Source organism: Coturnix japonica, chromosome 1, assembly GCF_054131305.1.
Source record: "Coturnix japonica strain WE chromosome 1, WE-NBRP24, whole genome shotgun sequence".
NCBI classification, from domain to species: Eukaryota; Metazoa; Chordata; class Aves; order Galliformes; family Phasianidae; genus Coturnix; species Coturnix japonica.
Window position 1 is genome coordinate 14,146,948 of NC_140663.1, and position 22,138 is coordinate 14,169,085.

General features: G+C 37.8%; 1 protein-coding gene across 8 annotated transcripts in view; it reads left to right on the forward strand.

The window, feature by feature from the left end:
* The first annotated feature begins 254 nt into the window (after window positions 1-254).
* Window positions 255-22,138, forward strand: part of TBC1D22A (TBC1 domain family member 22A) — a 141,069-nt gene continuing 119,185 nt past the window's right edge. For 4 of the 8 annotated variants that reach the window (XR_014934069.1, XR_014934090.1, XM_085514517.1 and 1 more), the window contains exons 1-5: window positions 255-453; window positions 1,963-2,019; window positions 4,621-4,961; window positions 5,670-5,849; window positions 21,694-21,764. Coding sequence is in view for 4 of the 8 variants with exons in the window: in XM_085514517.1 (XP_085370643.1) it covers window positions 392-453; window positions 1,963-2,019; window positions 4,621-4,961; window positions 5,670-5,849; window positions 21,694-21,764 (711 nt within the window). In the remaining 4 variants the exon portion in view is untranslated. Of the gene's footprint in view, window positions 454-1,962; window positions 2,020-4,620; window positions 4,962-5,669; window positions 5,850-21,665; window positions 21,765-22,138 lie in introns of all 8 variants that reach the window. The other 4 variants (XR_014934099.1, XR_014934103.1, XM_085514624.1 and 1 more) reach the window with 2 other exon arrangements.

Here is a 22,138-nt window from a genome sequence, read left to right on the forward strand (position 1 = left end):
AGCCAGGTTCCATTAGCATTCTGTGCCCAACACACTGGAACACAATGTAAGGGGTTCACAGGAAGGAAGAACCCACAACCACCACGTACCCGACCGGACCCTGGGCGGGGCGAACGTGGCCGCCATGGGCCGGGCTGTGCCCACAAGGCCCTCCCCACTGCCCGACATTGGGCCGATCCGAGCCACACGGCAGTGCTCTCACTTCTAGTTGGTTGAATCCTCCGGGTCTCCTCGTAGGGCGAATGAAGAGCGCCGTTGTTTCCCGGTCCCAAGATGGCAGCGCTCAGTCCAGTTTCTGAGGAAGGAAACTGGGGGGAGTGAACCCTGAGGGCGTGTGTCGGGGCTGCCAGCCGGGACGGGACGCGGGGCCGGGGATGAGGTGACAGCCGCCATGGCGAACGATGGGGGCAGGAAGCAGTTCTGGAAGCGGAGCGGCACGAAAGTACCGGGCAGGTGAGGGGCGGAGGGAAGGCCGGGGCTCTCTGGGGCAAGGGACACAAGGCCCGTAGCAGTTCGGCTGTGCTCGGCTCCCTCAGCTGTTCCCAGCTCCCCCGCTGCCGTCAGCTCGTCCCAGCTCGTCGCTCACCCCTACGTCCCGCTCCTCTCCTCCGTTTGGTTGCCCATGCAGAGAGATGACCGTGTTGTGCTGCCCTGTCCTGTCCTGGAACTTGTTTAAGGCGTTTCTGCCCCTCTGTCGTCAGCTTGTATTGGAAAACAAGCTGTAAATAAAAGAGTGAAATGTATTAGCCGAGTTTGCCTTTCCAAGCGCCCCATGGGAAACTAAGGAGCTGTGGCTAAAGAAAGCCACCAACAGTACAACCTAAAAGAAGTGCTGACTTGAAGTGCGTGGTTAAAAAGGAGAAGTAAAAAGTTGCTTCTGTTCATGGTGTGTCTGTAGCAGCAGTTTTGTGCCATATCATCAGTACGCTCATGCTGGTAAATATAGGCTGTTTGAGCAGCAGATAAGAAACTTCTACTACTTTGTCATTAGTCAAAGATTGAGAGATTCCAAAGTATTCTCATCCTGAGATAAAAATAATTTATTACGTGTACCATATTTTGAATGGTATAGAGTTATAATCTTGCTCGTCCTTTAACTCCTACTGTCCCTTATCCATAAGCACAAGCTGGTAGTAGTTGTGTTTATCTAGTTATAAACCACCTCTTCTGGTCTGACTGTTCTTCTCTCTCTGAACTTCTTGCTTTGTAATTTTCCCAAGTCCCTGTACCCCCTGTGGGGATAAAACACACTTGACTTTCTTTGATTACACAAGCTCTGTGAATAGTTGCAGTTAATTAATTTGCAACCTACTGCTGATGTGGAAGAATGAGAATATGGAGAATGTGTTTTTTTATGGCAGAGAGAGGATTGTTGCTTTATATAGAGGTGAGTTTTCTTCATGTCCACTCATCCAGTATCTGAAAGAAAGGACAGATTGTGCCATGAAGGACAGTGGCTGGTGACACCTGGCCCTCAACTGATCTAGAGTAGGGGAGAGGGTTCAGACAGTTGACTGGGGGTGGATTTCATAAACTCCACAGCCATCTGTAGGATTAATTTCACGAGGTAAAGCTGCTGGTTTGTTATGACTGCAGTCATTTTGGCTTGTTACTAAATCACTTTTACTAAGGCTGGACTTGAGATTCAGAGATTTGAGATTGAGATATGTGGTCTTGAGATTGATTTTTGATTTGTTGGGAGGACAGAAGAGAGAAACCTTACTTCTTTTGAACTTTCTTACTGTGGAGTTATCTTTTTACCTTGTTTTAATTCCTAGATAGGAAAAGAATAATCTTAATTTGGTCTCAGGCTTTTTATTGAGTTACTTTTGAGTATACACTTTAATTTCATATTCACTGTTTTTAGTTCTGTGGGGGATTCTATGGAATGGACTACTAGAAGGTTTCAGTTATGTTTATTAGTGTCTAATTATTATACACACTTTCTCTCTTTTCCTATAGTATCCAACATGTCTATGGAGCACAGCATCCGCCATTTGACCCATTGCTGCATGGAACGTAAGTTAACCTAATATGCTATGATGTTGTCACTGTCTGGGTGGATGGCGGGGGAGTGGTGGATGTAGTTTACCTTGATTTCAGCAGGGCATTTGACACTGTCCCCCACTACATCCTTATAACAAAGCTGAGGAAGTGTGGGATAAATGAGTGGACAGTGAGGTGGGTTGAGAACTGTCTGACTGGCGGAGCATAGGGGGTCGTCACTGGTGGTGCAGAGTCCAGTTGGAGACCTGTAACTAGCGGTGTTCCCCGGGGGTTGGTGCTGGGTCTGGTCTTGTTCAACATCTTCATCAATGACCTTGATGAGGGGATAGTGACCACCCTCAGCAAGTTTGCTGATGATACAAAGTTGGGAGGATTGGCTGACACGCCTGAAGGCTGTGCTGCCATTCAGCGAGACCTGGACAGGCTGGAGAGCTGGGTGGTAAAAAAATGGATGAGGTTTAACAAAAGCAAGTGTGGAGTCTTGCACCTAGGGAGGAATAATTGCATGCACCAGTAAAGGCTGGGGGAAGACCTGCTGGAGAGGAGCTCTGCAGAGAGGGACCTGGGCGTCCTGGTGGACAACAGGTTGGCCATGAGCCAGCAGTGTGCCCCTGTAGCCAAAAAGGCCAATGGCATACTGGGGTGTATTAAAAAGAGCGTGTCCAGCAGGTTGAGGGAGTTGATCCTCCCCCTCTACTCTGCCCTGGTGAGGCCTCATCTGGAATCCTGTGTCCAGTTCTGGGCCCCCCAATACAAAAAGGACAGGGGTCTCTTGGAAAGAGCAGCAGAGGGCCACTAAGATGGTGAAGGGCATGGAGCATCTCCCCTATGAGGAGAGACTACGTGAACTGGGTCTGTTTAGCCCTGAGAAAAGAAGACTGAGAGGGGACCTGATCCAAGTCTATAAATATCTGAAATGTGGGGGGCAAAGTGGCACTACTTTTCAGTAGTGTGTGGAGACAGGACAAGGGGAAACGGCCAGAAACTGGAGCATAGGAAGTTCTGCACGAATGTGCTCAAGAACTTCTTTACGGTGAGGGTGACGGAGCACTGGAACAGGCTGCCCAGGGAGGTGGTGGAGTCTCCTTCTATGGAGATATTCAAGATCCGACTGGACACCTACCTGTGTGACGTGGTGTAGGGAGCCTGCTTTGGCAGGGGGGCTGGACTTGATGATCTCTGGAGGTCCCTTTCAACCCCTACAATTCTGTGGTTCTGTGATTCAGATAACCCAGATGATTTGGATCTTATCTGTCTTCTTTCCTCTTTTTCTTCTTTATTGTTAGAATATTGTTAAGTTTCTATTCAGAATTTTTGTCATAAGCGTGACTTTTTTGACCTCTTTTATTGCTTCTTGATGCTTACCAGATTGTGAATTGCAGAAGAGTTTTTCAGTATCTTGTCTAACATGGATTGCAGTCTTTCATCTCTTTGCAGTGCCTCAAAAACTTATAGTAAATAATTATCTTAATTTAGCGGATGAAGCCTATAGTTCAGATATAAACAATCTATATGCATCTTTCTGTTGATTATCTGCCTATTTTTTCTGTGTGCCCGTCTGTGAAATTAAAGAATCAGATTATGGCATGGATTACTTTGAGATAAAGGTGGGCATTTTGCTTGTGGTAGTAGGTGGAAGAAAGGAGGTAGTAATTTTAAAATGGCCTTTGGTCGTGATTATTGGATATCAGAACACAATGTGGGTGAAAAGGGTAAAATTATCACCATAAGTAATGAAATAAATTTCTTGCTAATAACCCACAGCTAATGCAAATGCACTATTTTTCATTTCCTTGTGGCTGAGGTGTTTAGGAAAATGCATTGTTGGATTCTGACTGCTGCTGCTTCTTTAAGTTTTTAATGTTTTGAACTTTATTTTTTGAGAGTAAGGAAGCTGACTCAATGTGTAATTTAGCTGAAATCTGAAAGCTGGCGTGATTGCTCGGCATTACAGTAACAAGGGCCAAGCTAGGGTGGAATGTCTGGTTTATCTATCTTGTACTGTTTCGACAGAAGGATAGAGTTAGCAAGTGATGAGGGCATGCTCAGAGTAGGAACTCAAAGAAACATCCTGGCTATCAGAAGAGCAAAGTTCTGAAGCAGATTCATGCTAGAGTGCATGATTGGAGAGGAATGATAGATCTAATGAGTTTTAAGGTGAGATTTGATTTGTTTATGACAGTGATTGCATTGCTTGATTGCAAATGGTGATTTAGGATTAGACCTGATGACTTGATTGCTGCTGCTGCTTGATTATGCAACAACTACATGGAAGGGCCTGAAACCTCTATAAAAGCTCATAAAGCAAGAGAATTGTAACATTTCCTATCTGTCTTATAAAGTATTCCAGCAGTATTTCATTTGACTTCTAGCTTTTATCTGTTCGTCTATTTTGGAGGCAAGGAAAGGGAGGATTTGTTCGGACTGCATTCACAATGAGGAAGGGTGAGGTTGTTACCTGCCTTCCTCCTCAGGAATATTCCACTATGTTATATCATGGTTGGAAGCAGTAGTAACTTGAATAGAGGGAGAGAAATATCTGCTGCCTGTATAAAATCGTGTTGCTTTCTTCATTGCCGATTCTCTAAATATTGTTTACTTGTTATTTAACAGCTTGATAAAACCGGGTTCAAAGCCACCTACAACTCCAGTGAAACTAAAGAAAGTCAGCACCTTCCAAGAGTTTGAAAGTAATACAAGTGATGCTTGGGATCTTGGGGATGATGATGATGAACTCTTAGCCATAGCTGCTGAAAACTTAAATACAGAAGTGGTCATGGAAACGGCTCACAAAGTAATTCAGAATCACAGCAAGTTACAAGAACAGCATAGATTTCTGGAAGAGCATCTACAGGAAGAAAAACAAGTAGAATCAGCAGAGCTGACTTCAAATGTGTGTGGTGATAATAGGCTCGTTAAATCAGTCAGTGAAGGTCATACATCAGCTTCATCAGGTATGTTAAGAAATGGAAAAAGTGTGGAAAATCAAGTATAGAGACCTATAATATTCGCCTTGTAGGACATTAACCCCTTCCCAACCTTTATCACAGGTAAATATTATTAGTCTGTATTAGATGATTTGAGGGAGGTACTGCACGCCATGCTAAACTGTAAAGCATGTCTATGTGAAATACATGGGTCAAGAAACAATAATTAAACTTCTTTGTTTTCAGACTAGATAAGTACTCAATTTTTGGAGGGACTTGCACTATTTTTTGTATTTTAATGACTAACTGCATCAAGTTGTATGTAATTAATCTACTGCTGTAGAAAAAGTTGATACTAAAATGCTACTTTATAAAATACTTAAAAATGGAGAAAAATGTTTTCTATGGACTGGGAAGTTCATCCTGTTGAGTGATCTGGGCTGTGTTCCTGTGTAATGAAGTAACCAATCACAATGATGATTATGGAAATGAATTAACCTTGCTGTTAGAGTGATCTCTAATTGATGTGTTTTAATTGTGGAATATTGCTAGGAAGAGGAATACCTATGCTGTTAAATTCTAGTAGTTTGCAGTTCAAATTAGTGTTATGCCTTTAGGTTATATTTCTCTATTTCTCCAGAAGAGAACTGTGTTCTGAATTTAAAAGTTAAATTCAATTTATTAGTTGTCCTCTTACTAGCTGAGACTAAGTATTATGCTTCTTTCTCCCTTCAGATAATGCTAGTGAAAATTCTTCCATGCAAAGATCACAGTCCCTTCCACAAACCTCCACACCTCCTTTAGTGAGTGGAATGGCAGACTTCAATACCTCAGTTACTCCTGCATTAACTGAAAGAGAAGCATCCCGACTAGACAAATTTAAGCAGTTACTTGCTGGCCCCAACACAGATCTTGGTGAGTATGTTTTGAAAAAGCTATGAATTACATCTAAATAACATTTAAACTATAAGACTTTGCTGATTGATATATTGTTTTTCCAGATTGTTTGGTTTTGATCTAGTTCTGTCAGCGTTTAGAATAGATCTTGCAGAAAAAAAAGGATAAAGTATAGTTGAATGCCTGTTCTAATATGCAATTTGAATGCATTATTCTAATAAGTAGAATGTTAGTGCCTTCTTGTTCTGTTGTGTTGCATCATTTTGTCTTAGTGGACAAACTTCTGAGCCGCCACCACCAGCAAAACAAACAAAAACAAATCACAAAGTATAATTAGCTGTGTTAGTGCTAAAGCCTTCTAATGAAGCAACATGAGGTGTAAGAATGATTCTTCTGCTTAGGAATAGGAAAAAATGGTAAGGCGTGGAATTATTATTGCTTGTCTACTTAGTGAGCATTGTTTATATTCAGACTAATACATTAGTTCTGTGTCTCCTCTGTGAATGCTGACAGTGTGTTAATGTGAAAACAAATGTATTGCCAGATAACATGACTGTTGCCTTTGTCCACTAGGTTTTATCTGCTGATTTGTAAGAGTAAGCGTTGAGAGGGTATCACAGAAACAAATGGCATGTATCCCAAGTGAAAATGTGGAGCAAGTAGGGAATTTGGAAGGCTTGGTTAGTCACTTTGATGTAGAACTTTATGTTGAGGTACCTCATAAAATGATTATGACTTAGGACAGTTCTGGAAGATATGTTCAGGGAACATATATGGAAGGAGATAGAAACTGCATGTTTGCAGTTCCTTAATTAAGACTTCCTTTTCCTAAAAATAAGAGATTACTTCAGTGTAACAATACAACGTAGCCCAAGTTGTGGCTATTTTTTTTTTTCATTCAGTGATGCATTGTATGGTGAGATTGCTGCTGATGAAATAGAACTATGGAAACAATACTAAACCAGACATAACACTTGAGTGAGTGATGATATTCTTAGGAAATACAGCTGCAAGTAAACTCCTAAGCTGCTATGCAAAATATGGAATTCAGTTTAAACTTGCAAAGGATCATCAAATATTGCTTTTTCATCCTCTGATCCAACATGTTAAGTTTTTATGTGATTGTGACTGACACGAAGGCTCAACTTTCTTGAACACAGTATAACAGTAGTAACACCCTTTACAAAAAATTATGAAATCGGAGTGAAGACAAGATTTAACTTAAACCAGCTCAAGGGGAAATGGCCGTAAACTGGAGCGTAGGTAGTTCCACAGCAATATGTGAAAGAACTGAACGATGAGCACAATGGAGCACTGGAACAGGCTGCCCAGGGGGGTTGTGGAGTCTCCTTCTCTGGAGGTACTCAAGGCCCGCCTGGATGCCTACCTGTGCAGCCTGCTGTAGGGAGCCTGCTTTGCTGGGGGGTTGGACTCAATGATCTCTAGAGGTCCCTTCCAACCCCTACCATTCCATGATTTCACTTCTGCTTCCTAATTACACGTGGATACTTCCTCAGTAAATGAAATTTACAAATTAAAGTAAAAAGAGATTTGTTGTGTCCCCACACTTTCTAAATTTCACACAAATATATACAGTAATACAGAATTTAAGTATACTGTTCTGCATGACATTATTATAATGTGCACATCTCATAAGGTGTTAGTATCCTTTTTTGTGGGTTCTGGTGAATGACGCCTGTTCTAAGTCTACATGTAGGGAACACCTTGTTTCTCTTGATGCATAGGCAAAAATTCATGTGTTTTAATATGTTCTTTTTTCATGACAGGATTGTAAAGAAAATAATTAATTGTTGTGAAACTGTAATTAGTAGATCATATGTAGTGCATTATATACATTATATATATTTATTAGGGTAAATGTGAGTTTGTATGCTTATATACGAATATGTACAAACAAGTATATACATATGAACATATACACAGTTCACTGGAATATGGTGTGTGTATGTGTGCATTATTGGAAAGTGCTTGTTTTAGCTCCATGTTACAACAGAGACTGTGTTTAAGAAGGGTTGTTAAGGATACTGTTAGTCTAGGAAACTAGATTGTTATTATTCAGTATAATACTGAAAATGAGCTAAGGCAGAACTACATAATAGGCTCTAGTCTAAAATTTGTAGTGAGTAATGAAGGGATAGGTATCAGTTCTGTTGCACATAACTAGTAATAATTAGTGTGTATGATGAACTGAATTAGTGGTCTGTCATGATGGAGACATTCCAGCAAAAATTCCTGCTCCTTTCTACACCTTATATAGTAGCGTTGCCTTTACTTGGAAGCAGTGGTCGTATTAGCAGCCTAGAATATCTCTGACTTTGTTTACTTGATACAGCTTAGCATGTTGAGAGCGATTGTGACAGATCTTTCCAGAGTATCTAAAAAATAAGGTAATCTGTGGACTGGAACAGTGTCATGTACATTTTCAACTTGAGCCTTTTCTCCAATCATAATATGAGAAATCAACACAAAGAATGTGAAGTAACACAAATGGCGCTGAAAACATTTCATTCACACTTGAATAATAATTATCCTATAGAGACAGTGTAAAAAGCAGTGTTGGTCACATATGTCAACTTGTGGCTGTGAAAGGTTATGCTCTTTTTCACCATAAAAACTCAAGAGTTTTCAAAAAGGTGTGTTATGTGTTTGGAAGTGAAGATTATTTAGGTCACTGAAATGTGCTAATATATTTTGGAGTGAGGATTTGGTCTGTAGGTTGGATGTTGTGAAGTTGTAGAAAGAGGTACGTTCTGTTAGGTCCATCAAATTACACATGGAGAAAAATCATGTACTGGGGATGTACAGTTGTCAGAGATGGGAATCCTCTGGTAGTTACTATGCAAACATATGGTGACAAAGCCATTCTCAAAGTTTCTGTGTATAGTTTTATCTTTGGGTCCATGTGCATGGCGTCCTTCTCTTCTGCTGTGACAGCTGCACCATTCAGCTTGGTGTCATTAGCAAACACACTGAATACACACTCAATTCCGTCTTCTGTGTCATTGATAAAGATGTTGAAGTTACCCTTTCTTTGTCTGCTGATTCTGTCATGTGCTTCTAGGTATATCATTTGTGCTATAGGACAGAAAAATTCAAGAGCCTTTGTGCCTCTAAGTACTAGCATAATGCAAAGAATAGGGAGCTGATGGCAAAATTATGAAGTAAAAGCTGCCTAACAAGCTGAATCACATCACAGCAAGAAGTGTGGGCTGGTAGAAGGAACCTGCTGTAAGAAGCTATTTGGAGAATGACTTGAGTTCTGATTACTCTCTATTAGATCATGTTGATGTATACTGAGTGCAAATTCAGGAAGCAGGATAGGATTTGAGGTAGCATGCATGATACTGAACTGCATTATAGATTGTTGGGCCAGCCAGTGCTTCATGGTACTGCAGGCCAGGTTGCTGAGAGACAGAACTGGTTGTTCTGTACCATCTGCCTGTGCTTATTCTTGCTTTGCAGTTAACTTGATTTAGATTTACGTCATGTAAAGCCCCTCCTTTCCTTGTAGAGGATTTTGCCTACCTGAATTAAGGTGGGCCCCTTGTTTTTAGAGTCTCTTGCAGATGATTGCTGTAATAGGAGTGAGGGAGACTCCAAAGCAGCATAGAGAGATTGAGAAGGAGCTTGATAAGTAGAGTTTACATTTTTTGTGCTTAGAATTGTTTATACGATCTAGAATGTATATTAAGCCTAATTGAACACGTCAATTATCATTTTTGTTTATGGTTGATAAAGGTAGTAGTCTGTAACAGCATCCTGCTGTCCTTTGAAACTGTTTGTCAATCTGATGTTATTGTAAAAAATTGAATAACTGTACAAAATATTCATTGGAATGAGCCTGATTAGTTTTCTTCCTAGCCTCATTAATTTTTCTGCATTGAACTGCATAGCCATTTGTCTTTATATCCTTGGCCCATCTATGTCACTTAGAATTTTATTGCCTCCTGTAGTTTTCAGTCACATACAGTTGATCATTTCAGCGTATATTCTTCTTCCAGTTTCCTGCTGCGTCAGACAAAAGTAACAAATTCTGTTCTACGCCTTCTTGTTGTGACGTGCTGTTTGTCGTGTCTATTTTTCAAACTGTTCTCACTGAAAACTATTCTTTCTGATTCCCGTGCCAGTCAGCTTATCTGCAGAACATGCAGAGTGTGCATTTCAGCTGAGAAATAAGAAGAAAATAAATCCAAACCAAAGAAACAACAAACCAGTCCCCCCTCCGCCCCCCCGAAAAAACAACAAAACACAAAACCAAATCCACACAAAACAAACTCAAATGTCAGTGTTCTATCTGTAGCCTTCAGAACATTTTTTTTTTTTTTTTATTAAACAAATTGGTGCTAAGCATCTTTATGTATTTTTTTTGTATTGTTTTCTGGATTTGTTTCTGTTTTCCATGCTTTGATGTAATGGCGCATGGTTTCATGATGATGGAAAGCATTAATACTGTGGTCGAACATTTCAATTTCAAGGTAATAATTTATCATTTTTTTTGTAAATAGGTGACATAACCTTTTATTTTTTTAAACAGTTTCTGATAACAATTCTGGTAATGGGATATTCTGCTACAAATTGCAAAAGCGATTTAATTAAGAGTGTCTCATGTACCAGATAAGGTTTTGTCACCAATAAGGCAACCTTAGTGGTAATGATTATTAATGGTTAGAAATAGCCTCACGCTTCTTTTTGCACTAATGAAAACTACTCTTGTGATGCAAAGGATGTTCACAGTCAGCTGAGGAAAACTTGTGTTGATAGGTGATAAAAAGTCTTACAGGAATTTGTTGCAATAGAGATGGGAAATAAAGGAAAAGCTTTTAAGCCATTTCCTGAATGTTTAAACAGTTCGTAGCTCTTACTGATGTCATTTTGATTCTTTACTTCAGTGATCCTACTGCAAGTCTTATTTATGTTCAGGGTAGGCATGGGCAGGGTTCTTTGACAGCTGGACGCTTGTGCTTGTTTAGCACTGGCATTTCAGATGACATTAAAAGGATTTCTCTTTGTATACATGTGGTTTTCCTCTTTATGTGAACTATGAGCTAAGTCTAATTTCTCCTTTGGTGTTTGGTCACAAGCTGAAATTCAGCCTTATTTCCTGTCTCCACTAATCCATGAAACATTTAGGAGGAATGCACTGCAGTCCCAGTGGTCTTCTCACTTTGAGCTGATAATCACACATTAGTTCTTCTCACAAGTTAGAAATGCTAACATGCCGGATTCCTGAAAGTAGTGTGGAGTTCATTACTTGAAACATAAACAGTTTGGGTGACTAAATCAATTATTTCACCTCATTCAAGAGTAGCTCCAGCCCATTAGACATACTCCAGGTAAGATTCTTTGCATGGGCAGGATCCTCTTTATTCTGTAGTGTTTTCAGCAGCTTTCATCTTTAGCCGAAGATAATGAGGGAAGAGACAGAGAAAGGAGATATGTAACTTTTAGGTGTTTTTGTTTTAATTACTTTTAAATAGGAAAAACTCTCTTGTGGATAAGTGTACAATTTCTGGACTCAGTTTTTACTTTGTGGGTTCGCCTGTAGAGTTTATTTCTTAGTGGGTTTAGTATCTCTCCCATTTACCTTTGTTTTCCTAATCTTCTGTTCACTTGCTTTCTCTTACATTCTAACATGAACCTCATCTTCTGCTCCTCCAACTCTCTACAAAAAATACCTAACAAGTCATACTTTCCTGCTTTCTTCTAGCAAAGGTCCTAAGAGGGGTCTTAGCATATATTTAGAACATTTGCTTGGACTTTATTTTCTGGTTTCTGCATGCATTCAGAATAACTCTTTGTTCCATTGAGAAGATTAAGGTCAGTGTTTGCCTGAAAAAAATTTAATGAAGCTCCTAACAGAGCTATTATTCATTTTGGAAACCAGTTGCTGTGGTTGCCATAGTAATAACAAGCCCTTTATTAAAGCTTTTTTTTTCTATATGTTCCGCCTGCATTACAACGTGCGGTTGGGGGAGCTGCAGTTCCATGAGTCTGTGATCTTGAAAGAATTTTCCAGCTTTGTATAGTTAAATTATCCAAGGTATTTGTGTTATAGGAACATAAAACATGTAAATCTAGTTTATCATATCTGTTGTGGAATTGTTCATGCAGGCCATCGCTTCATGTAGCCGATTACAGTAACCTCAGTTAAATAACAGCTGTATCAAAAATGAATAATGTCCATAGGGAAATTTAGAACCCCTTTAATATCTCATGATTTATTTTTATTTATTTATTTTTAACTGGTGGAATGATGAACACGTCGTTCCAAGAGAAATACTTGCAGACTTTGTTGTTTCCCCATGTGTTTGTTAGTTGTGATGGGTAGTAGCTGCAGTAATAGCTCTCGGGGTTAGAAAGCTTGTAAAAAGTGTGTTTTCTTTATATAATGCCCTGTGAAATACTTATGGAATATGAAGAATCTTTACATAAGCTACTCAAAAAGCACAATGTCATAAGATTACCTTTAGAATAATTGCTCTAAATATTTTCAATTTCAGAGAGAATAAGCTTGAATGTATTGTACTACCAGAGAAAAACATTTTTGTTTTCTGAAATGAATTATGCCAATTTGAGACATTTATGTACAGTGTTTTTATCCCTTCATAAAAAGACCTCCAATCTCAACAGTGCTTCTGCAAATTAAATGCTGCCTCATAAGCAGAAGTGCCAATTGGCTCATGGTAGTAAATGGAGAGATGTTTTTTGGTGTAAAATTTGTGGGGTTTTATAAATGTATTGATTAGTTACAGAATTACTTAAAATGATGGGTCAGCCCAAAGAAGGAGCACTAATGGGGCTTCACAGTGTTGCTTCAGTAAGTGAAGGGAGCGAGACAGTTTTCATAAAGAGTTTTACAAATATTGCTCTAATTTCACCTCTGAATCAATAGCTTAAACTTATTTCTGTATTTGCACCTTCACCACATTGTCATGTCTGTGGTGAGAATTTTTTTGCAGCTGCTCGTTTTGGAGATAATAAAATAAGTTACTTTGATATTCTGGAATTTTGTTCGTTTTATTGAAGCGAGGATATTTCACAGTGCTATTTTAATTGAAAATATATGCCTGATTTGTAGGTGGCATTAAAGCTCTGTGAAGAAATCCTATGCTGGGGAGCATGTTTTCAGCTCATAACTGTGACAACTAATTCCCTGGCAAGTCTGTATGGGAAAGGCGTTAGTATAACGACAATAAATTGAAATTATGCTTCGAATAGGGATAATCTAACGTTTCTACCAATGACAAATAATTTAATGCTTAATTAGATATTAAATAGAGAACAAGTTTTTAATGTAAGTACATTTTCTTGGTGCTCTCTAAGTGTTGGTTAGGGTTGGATTTCTTCTAATACCTAGATTTGAAGGGTTGCTGACTGTGAGGTGTACGTGCAGTCATACGGGCTTTTTACAAGACATGAATTTCCAAGTTTGAGAACTACACTTTCACATCTGTGCTGCTGTACTGCTGTTCTCAGGACAACAAAAAGCAGTGATTAAAATCTGAAGTTATTACTGTTGCTTTTTGGAATTTGTTTGATCAGGGAAAGCTTATATGTTAACATTAAGCCAGTATTTATTAATTTTATTCTAGGTACAGTATGTAATTTCCCTTTCTTTGGGTATTGTTTAACCCTTTGTCCATGTAGTTACTTTTTATTCTTCTAAAATGCAGTTGAAATTCTCTGGTATTCGTTTAAAGGTAATTAAATCCCAATTATAGTTTTGGAGTGTGCTGTACTGTAGAATCTTAAATTTTAAAAGGCATTTTACTAATGTGCTATTACTGAGAAAACTAAGACCTGGTGACACTTGTTTCTAAGCAGAATTGTTTCTCTAAGTTATGGAGAGGTTAATTTATTGGTGAAGTCAGACTGGCCATGTAAAGGGGTGAAAATGAAGCAGTAAACGAATGCTGAAAGCTAAGCTGGGGTAGATATACTTGCTGAAGTTAAGTCTTTTGATATTAATACGGGTTGGTGCTCTAGTATTACTAAAATGAGAAGAGAGGGGAAAAAAAACAACCCAAAATGTCAAGGATTAACCGTAAGAATAAAATAGTGGGAGTATTTTGGTAGGCTTGCTGTTCCAGCTGTGCCATCTGACTTTGTTTTTCAGTTTGCCTGCTTCTTCTTAACACCTTATTTTTGGTGTCTTTACATTAGTTGGAATTCATTCTCGTTATTTTTGCACCATTCATTGACGTTCATCCTTCTGTTTTGTGAATCTGTTGGAATCAAGTCTTGTTTGTGGAAAAGGGCCATGTTTTTCAGGAAAGGAAGGAAGTGAAAGCTTTGGTGGATGGTTTGAAAGGGACACAGCTTCACCATGGAGACAGCTGACACAGGTTAGAAAAGCAGTGCTTCAGTTTGCCAGCTTTTATGTATGTTTGCTTCCAGATACATGCTATCTGTAGTATAAGCAGCTATGAGCTCTTGAGTATTTTTGCAACTGTGAGATGTGTCACAGGTTACTGAGGTTCTGAGGCCGTCAGGAGCTGTGTAGCTCTGGTGATAGCGTTCAAGGCTGGGTATTTGAGCATGCACAGATGAATATTTGCTGTAAGAAGTCATGTTATCATTTATTATAATACAACTTCAGTTTTGCTGAAACTTCACTACTTGTGTACACCTTCAGATGGACTTTCTGTTTCAAGGTACTGTAGAATGTGAAAGGACTTAGCACTGCTTGATGGGAAAGTCTTCAATAGAAGACAAGGGAGGAAAAGGGAAGAACCAAGTGTTTAAAAGGAAAGCTAATGCAGACTGGATCAAAATATTGTAGCAAAGAGCCAGCTTGCAGACTGGAACATAGTATTTTAGTTTTAAGATAAAAACAAAGTGATCATAATGATTTTATGCTTCTTCTTAGATTGTTTTTTAGAAGAGACTCAGATCTCAAGTTGGGTATGAATGCAAGTGCTTCAATTACATATTATCATGTGAAATTACCAAATGATCTGATGGGAAATTTTTAAGGATAAAGCACATCTTATGCTTACGTTTCAAATGAAGCATGCATGCAATTAATATATTTTAACAGTATTATTAGAACCTAGCTTCACTGCCAATTTTTCATCTGAAATGGTATTTTGTATCTATGCTCTGGTTTGTTTTTCTCTTGTTACCAGAGGCATATTTATTGCATGCTGCAATAATCATGTTAATACTGAGTGGCTTTAGAGTATCTTTTCTCTCCCCCTTGCTTTTGTTAGGAAGGACAAGACTTCCCTTTTCTTCTTCTTCTTTTTTTTTTTTCTTCTCCTCCTGTTCGGATGATGTTAAACCTTCAAGGGAAAGCGTAATGTGAATTGATGCCTTAACAATTGCAATGCACCGGAGTCAGACTGTATGCTTTTTGGGTAATAAGCATGAAAGCTTGCTGTTACACCTGATAAGAATTCATGCGTAACCTCTTTCAGTTGTAATGTGTGCTATTTGTCACTTGGAGAATGCTTGTTGAGCTGGCTTTAATGAAAAATTACAACCAGAATTGTATACATTTTTGGAATAACCTGAGATTCTGGAATTTTGGAAGTCTGAAATACAATAGCAGCCATTGTTTGCATGAAAGTGGATTTATTACATATAAGGGCTAATGGTGTATGATGAAACTAACTTAAATCTCTATTGTGCAATAATCTAACATCCTGTAATGAAAGCATTTGCCATTCCTCTTATGAAAGCAAAAACAGAAATAAATGCCTTGAAAAAAAGTCAGAAGGATTTTGTACGACATGACAACAAAGTAGAGATCATTTTAAGATAATAAAGATTATTAAATGCAAGAAGACAGCCTCCAAGAAAGTTAATTTCTATCTCAAATAAGGAGAGTAGAACAGAGTATCAATCCTGTCAGTGCATGGAGATGCTGCTAGAAAAGTTGGAGTCAAACACCTTGCAAAATATTTGAAGCTCGTAGTTGATTATTTTCCCAAATGTATTTGGAGAAAGAACACAGGCAATTGTTTTGTAGGCCCAGTAGACAATCCAGGTGTAAAAAGAGCATGTGGAGAGGAGGATACTGTAGCAGAGAACCATAAACAGTTATGTTCAACATACGTTCAGCTTTTTACTCCCATATCCTATGCTGTGGAGGACTATTCCAAGGATCTGTTTCAAATTAAGTTCTGTGCTGTAAATCAGAGTGTTTTTTTTTCCCACTTTGGGAAAGAATAAGACCTTTGAAAATCAGTGTCATAGGATATGCATGTTAAGACAAAGCTCTCTTTACTTGAAGGTAATTTATGTTTGTTGCAGAATAGTGTCAGGAACAAAAGTGATTTCTCTTAGAACTTGTTGAAATATTGCGCCATTTCTCCTTTTTCTTTAAGGAATGTTATTTCAGTGAGGACTACAAGCATTTATTTATTTTTATTTTAGAAGCAGGTGTTTCATTTGAAACTGTGCTATATTTTATACCCTTAAAACTATTCTTGATTCTGAACATGCAAGGAAAGCTCAGCTGTATCATGGAATTTCTATTTATAGTCTTACTTGAAAAAGTAATATTTCAATTCGTTTGCATGGTTCCAATCTTCGGTCTTAAATGAGTTACCTAACAGTATGTGGTATCTTCGTCCTGGGTTATTTGTCACTGATTTCATATGCTCTGCATTATCTCATTCTGACAGTACACTCTCCTTTTTTTTTTCTCTTGTTTTTGCTTGTGTTTCTTTATGCAAAAGAAGGTATACATATATGCATGTGTATATATATATACACATGCACAGACATGCATATATATATATATGTTGTTTTTAGAGATTGGTACCCACGTTTGTGCTGGGTTTTTAGATTTCTACAACTGGAATAGAGTTGAGAGAGAGGAAAAAAGTAGCGATGTGAAGGATTAGAGAGCTTAATGCAATACAGTGAGAATAAGAAATTGCATAAAAACAATAAAAACAGTTTCACAGTTTATTTACTTCTCCTTTCTATTTACTGTATGTGCTATGCTTAGTACATATTTGTAAACAGTGTGTTGTTGAATCAGTAGCTAAAACTGAAGCTTTAGCAAAATGATTTTGTGAAGAAGCTGTGAATGAATGCACAGGATCTGTTTCCTTTTTGACAGCCTACCAGTAACACAAATAAGTTAAAACAGGTGAAACAAGTGTATTCATGGATACTGCAGAAGGACTAGTGGAGTGGTACGGTGTGCAGCTGGTGAACACCTGCTATTGAAGACTTAAGACCCTTAATTCCCTTTCATAAAAACTAACACTGGAGCTTATTATCATGTTCCAAGTTAGAGAGGAAATGCATGTTTGATTTTTAGATATTGTATTTAGTTAAGGCTTATTTTCTTTTTTTTTTATTCATAAAGTGTGCAAAATACCATACTTCTGATATTGTCTGTATTTGCCTACCTTGCCTCTGCTTGCTCTGATAGATTTTCTGCCCTTCTGGCTTTCAGATGAAAATGGCCAGCAACACTGTTACTTACGATTTAGTGCTTAGGAGCTCAGGGATTTACTTGGTACCAAAGCCTGGTCAGAATAGAAAGTTGTTGCAGATGTTGAATACTTGTCTGCAGCCCCAAGCTGCTGACTGTGCCTGGGTCTGAGTCTGAGCTAATTCACTAAGACATGGAGAACTGCTGGATGTGAGAAACTGCTGAACAGAACAACCACTGTGTGAGTGTATGACAGAAATTGTAACTAGTACCACATGGGGATAGTCCTCCATGAATAATTTAGGGAGAATTATGTGAGAAATGTCCAAACAGTGCCATTACTTGGAGGGGAGCAGTGAGATACTTTGCTGGTCTTTTAACATTGTCCTTTCCTATGCCTGGGTGACCGTGGCAGAAATACCAAACTTAGGTATGGTGCAGTGAAACTGGGACTGCTAGGCAATGAAGTAATTTGTGTGGTATGTTAATTAAAGAAACATTGGAATTAGAGAAAGGTGAAGTAGAAGGACGATGATATCAAGTAATAGGAAAAGGAGTAAGGTAAGCAATCATTTGGCCAGGTGTTCTCAGTAGTTACCTGTTGGCCATCTTTTGTTAGATTATTGACAGCAAAATCAGACCTGTTAAGACCATACCATGTAAGTCAAACTTGCTTTGGCTGTCAGGAGGACTTCAGTGTGGTATTTCTTGGTCGATAAGGGAACACTGGGATGGATGTGTTGAAAATCCTGAAATCACTGTGTTGGTGCCTGTTCCAGGACTGTTGTGGCAGTCTTGACTCCTGTAAGGGTAGAGAGGCCTTGCAGGCCAGAAAATTGGAATTGCATGTAAATCAGATTAATAATTCTGTTTTTTGCTTGCGTAAGCAAAATTACCCAAACTGGTATGATCTTACACTGTAGAATAGGAGTTTGCATTTTGTCCTCTAACCTCGATCTTTATGTCAGACACCAGTTACAAAGCTGTCTGTTTCTGCTCTTTAGAATGCAGAGGCTTTGTTTTAACTCGGGCTTACTGGATAGATTTTTGTATGTGGCCAAAGATCAAAATCTTCTGAAGATAATCTCTTAATACCTCCATAATGTAATGATTTCTTTGTTGAATTATTTCTGTCCTATTCTGCTTCCTACCTACTCTTCCCTGTGTCTGCCCCTTCCAAAAAAAATTAGTTCCTCAGTGATAATCCTGGAGAAGCAAAAAAGCCTGCTCCAAATGGTAAGGTACTCAGACTTCTGTTTTAAAATGGCAACTTGTTCTTCATTTTCTCCTGATGTTTTCTTTTTTTTAAAAGATTCCTTCAGTAGTCCATCTGCTTTTCTCTGCAACTATACTTAATGAAGCTTGTTCCTGTCCAGCTGTGCTCCGTATCACAGTCTTGCTGTGTGTCATGACAGAGCTGTTGGTGTGCTTTTTTTCTGTTTGTTTTTCTTCCCTATCTAGTGCATTCTTGGATTTTCTTCAGAATCCGTCTGTGGCTGTTCTCCTGTTGTTCGTGACATCCAGTAGTCTCTTCCTTTAGAACTGCTTTAACATCAACCCTTCTCTCAAATTTTATCTTGAGCGTATGATCCTGAGTACTGCTACAGGAAATTCAGTATCAGTAAAATTCATGAATCACTTTTTATTGGAGAATATATGTATATATTTCCCTTTGAATCCTTTGTGTTTTCAGTGTCAGCATGTTTCCAGTATATTTGCTGTGCTAACCTGTGATGTAGTATGTTCAATTTACACTTCGCCTTCTTAATCAGTGTTTACAGAGTCTGTTCAGGTTCTGCTTTCGTTGTTTCTTTAACAGTCTCACACTGTAGAGTAGTATCATATTTTTTTGGTGTTACTGCTCTTTTGCTCATCCCATAGTTTTCCAGTGCCCATAAAATCTTATAAATGAAGAACAAGGGAAGAGTTTTCTGGGATTCCTTGGAGTTTTTTTTACAAGCATGCTTTTTGGGTTTCTTCTACCCATTCTTATTTTCTGTTCAGAAGTACTGTGTGCTTTTGAAGGCATATGATGATTCTGATGATATTTTGCTTCAACTCACTGCTTTCCTTGATTTTGAAACATACACTTTGTATGCATTTCAGTAAGCCATGGAAAAATAATATATTTATATTCTACTGCCTAGTGGTTAAAACCCCCCACATTCTTTTCTTTATTTTTTACTATGTTCAGAGGGAGAAGTAACAGAAGTAACAGAAAGAATAGTTGTACTCAATAACTCTCAAGCTGATGGTTAAAAATGAATGAATTTTATATTGTAGTATTAGAAAGCTACTGCAACATTATGTATGATGCATACTTGCTTCCTAAGATTAAATTCTTTTCTAGGTTGAGACAAATCTTTTTAAAACAAAATACATTCAAAGAATAATCATGTTTACAATCACATTCACATTTGATTATTTTCTTTCAAAAATTATTGGGTAAACAGAGAGAGATGTGGCAGCAAAATTGCCCATGATGCAAAGTTACCTTAGAATTTAATCTCCTAGTGATAAATTTATGAGAACCCTTTCAAAAAACAAAGACAACAACAACACTCACAAGACCCAAACTGTCAAGATAGAACTTTCTGGTGAGATGTTATTGCAGGACAAGTATGTTCAAAGTTAAATAAAGATAATGGAGCTTAGCAGGGGGAGAACAACACCAGACGAACAAAAGAACCTGCAAAATCTGTTGTCTAGACTTCAGTTTTAGAAGCCTTGCCAGTAATGCAGTATTTCATTGTTACTGATAGAAAACAGCCAAACCAGAGTGAGGTGGTGTGACATCAGGAATGACTGCATTGAGCTGAATCTTTTGTGTCGTTAATAGCTCTGGTGTATCTGTATGTTGCTGATATACCGACTTTTTACATTATTTTGTCATTGTGAAACAGAGTAGGATTTTATTTTTCCAGTTTTTGTTACAGCCTGTAAATCACTGAAAGGCAGGGAACATTTGGACTTTTGAATTTGTTTTTTTATTCCTTCCAATTCACATTCTTAATTTTAAAAACGTCTGTGATCCAAAACAAACAAACAAAAACCCTTTTATTGTTACTGTTTGTTATAAGAAAGCAAGTAAGCGTGCTTGTGCAATGCACAGTTAAGTTGTGGAGCACTTTGGCGTGGGATATTGTTGATGCATAATTATAAGGGGGTACAAAAATCATTAGACGAGCTCTGGAATTTGGGCCTCAGCATTTAATGGATTAGTGAAGGTACTTTTCCACGATGGAAGAATCTTTAGCTTGTTGGAAGTCAAAGAAGTCACTTCACATTTGTTGTATCAAATAATTTAGGTATTAAAAGGTATTAAAAGGTATTATCAAATACCTTTTCCTTTAATGTTTGATATTCAAGTCTTTGGTTTGCACATGGTGCAATTTTTTCTTTAGCGATATTTGATACACTATTCCTAAATTGTTACCTATCTTGCTGGTAAACCTGTGAATAAAGTTTGTATTGATAGTAAAAGAACAAACAAAAACACCTTCATTTATGTGTTTTTGCTTTAACCAATTATCACCTTGTTCTTTTTTTCTTCTATTATAAAGATACAAATTTGTTACTTTAAAAACAAAACTGCATAATACACTTGCTGTACAAGTTATTTGCTCTGTGCTTTATTTCTTTTTAAAAACTTATTTGAAGTATAGTATCTGGAAAACATATTCACTGGAATATACATAGTGAATTTAAAAATACAGAACTGATTGGAATAAATATATTAAAAGAAATGCATAATTTTGTTATTCTGAGTTCTTTGGCATGTTAATAATTTGAACTTGTTTTTACCTTAATTTTCTATTCCAAGTAAGAATAGAAGAGCTATTATCTCAAGTAGATACCTTAAGAATATTGTTTCATAGTGACGCTTTAAGGCATCTTTTGTCTTTACATTTTAAATGTTTTTTCTGTAACTTCTTTTCCCACCACAATAAACAGATTTCACAAAAGATGTGTGAAATCTCACAGCTTGCTTTAGCTGGTTGTGCCACCTGATGAAGAGCTTTTGAGAAAGGAATACAGCATGCAGATGAAGATATAATATTGAACTCAATTCCAGCATGCAAACATACAGTATATTCTGCTTATGTAACTGCAAATCTCATTTTTAATTAGGATCTGTATAAGTTATTATACAATGAAGCTGAATCTGTCTTGCATATTAATATATGGCAAGTATGTTTAAAAGAACTGGGCAGTAATTCAAAAAGCTACCTCATCACGCAGAGCCTGTTATCACAGTTATCCCTACGGGAAGTAATTATCCACTGTCTTATTAACTCTTTAGAATTGCCATATAATTTGATTTCACTCAACTTCATAAGAAGACATAATTAATGTAAACAGCTTTTCACTAATTTGAATATATCTGTGTATGTTGATAATCATTTTTTTTTCTTTAGTTATCATAAAATACTTTTCTCTTAATAGAAGAATTACGGAAATTGAGTTGGTCTGGAATTCCCAAACGAGTTCGTCCCATTGCGTGGAAGCTTCTTTCAGTAAGTTTTACTTATGTCTTTTTGTTTAGCAGTAATGGCTTTCTTTGGGAATTTCAAATATTTTTGCTTGTGCTGTAATCCATCAGTAATACTTGCAACTATTGTCTTGTGGCTGAACTGTAATAAAAGTTCTGTTCTTTGCTCAATTATAAGATAAATTTGTCAAAGTGAAAGGAGGAGAATGAGAAGTGGTAATAAATCATGCCAGCTGTGTACTTTTATTTTCAGCCTGGCTTTCTTGAAAGCAGGATTTTTGTGATAAGTAGCCTCTTTTAACCAGATTTGAGCCAACACTGGAGACTTGAAAGACAAGTGAATTCCTCCAGTTTGCTTGAAAATAGGCATACAGTGAGGAAGCAGAGGCTATCTGTGTC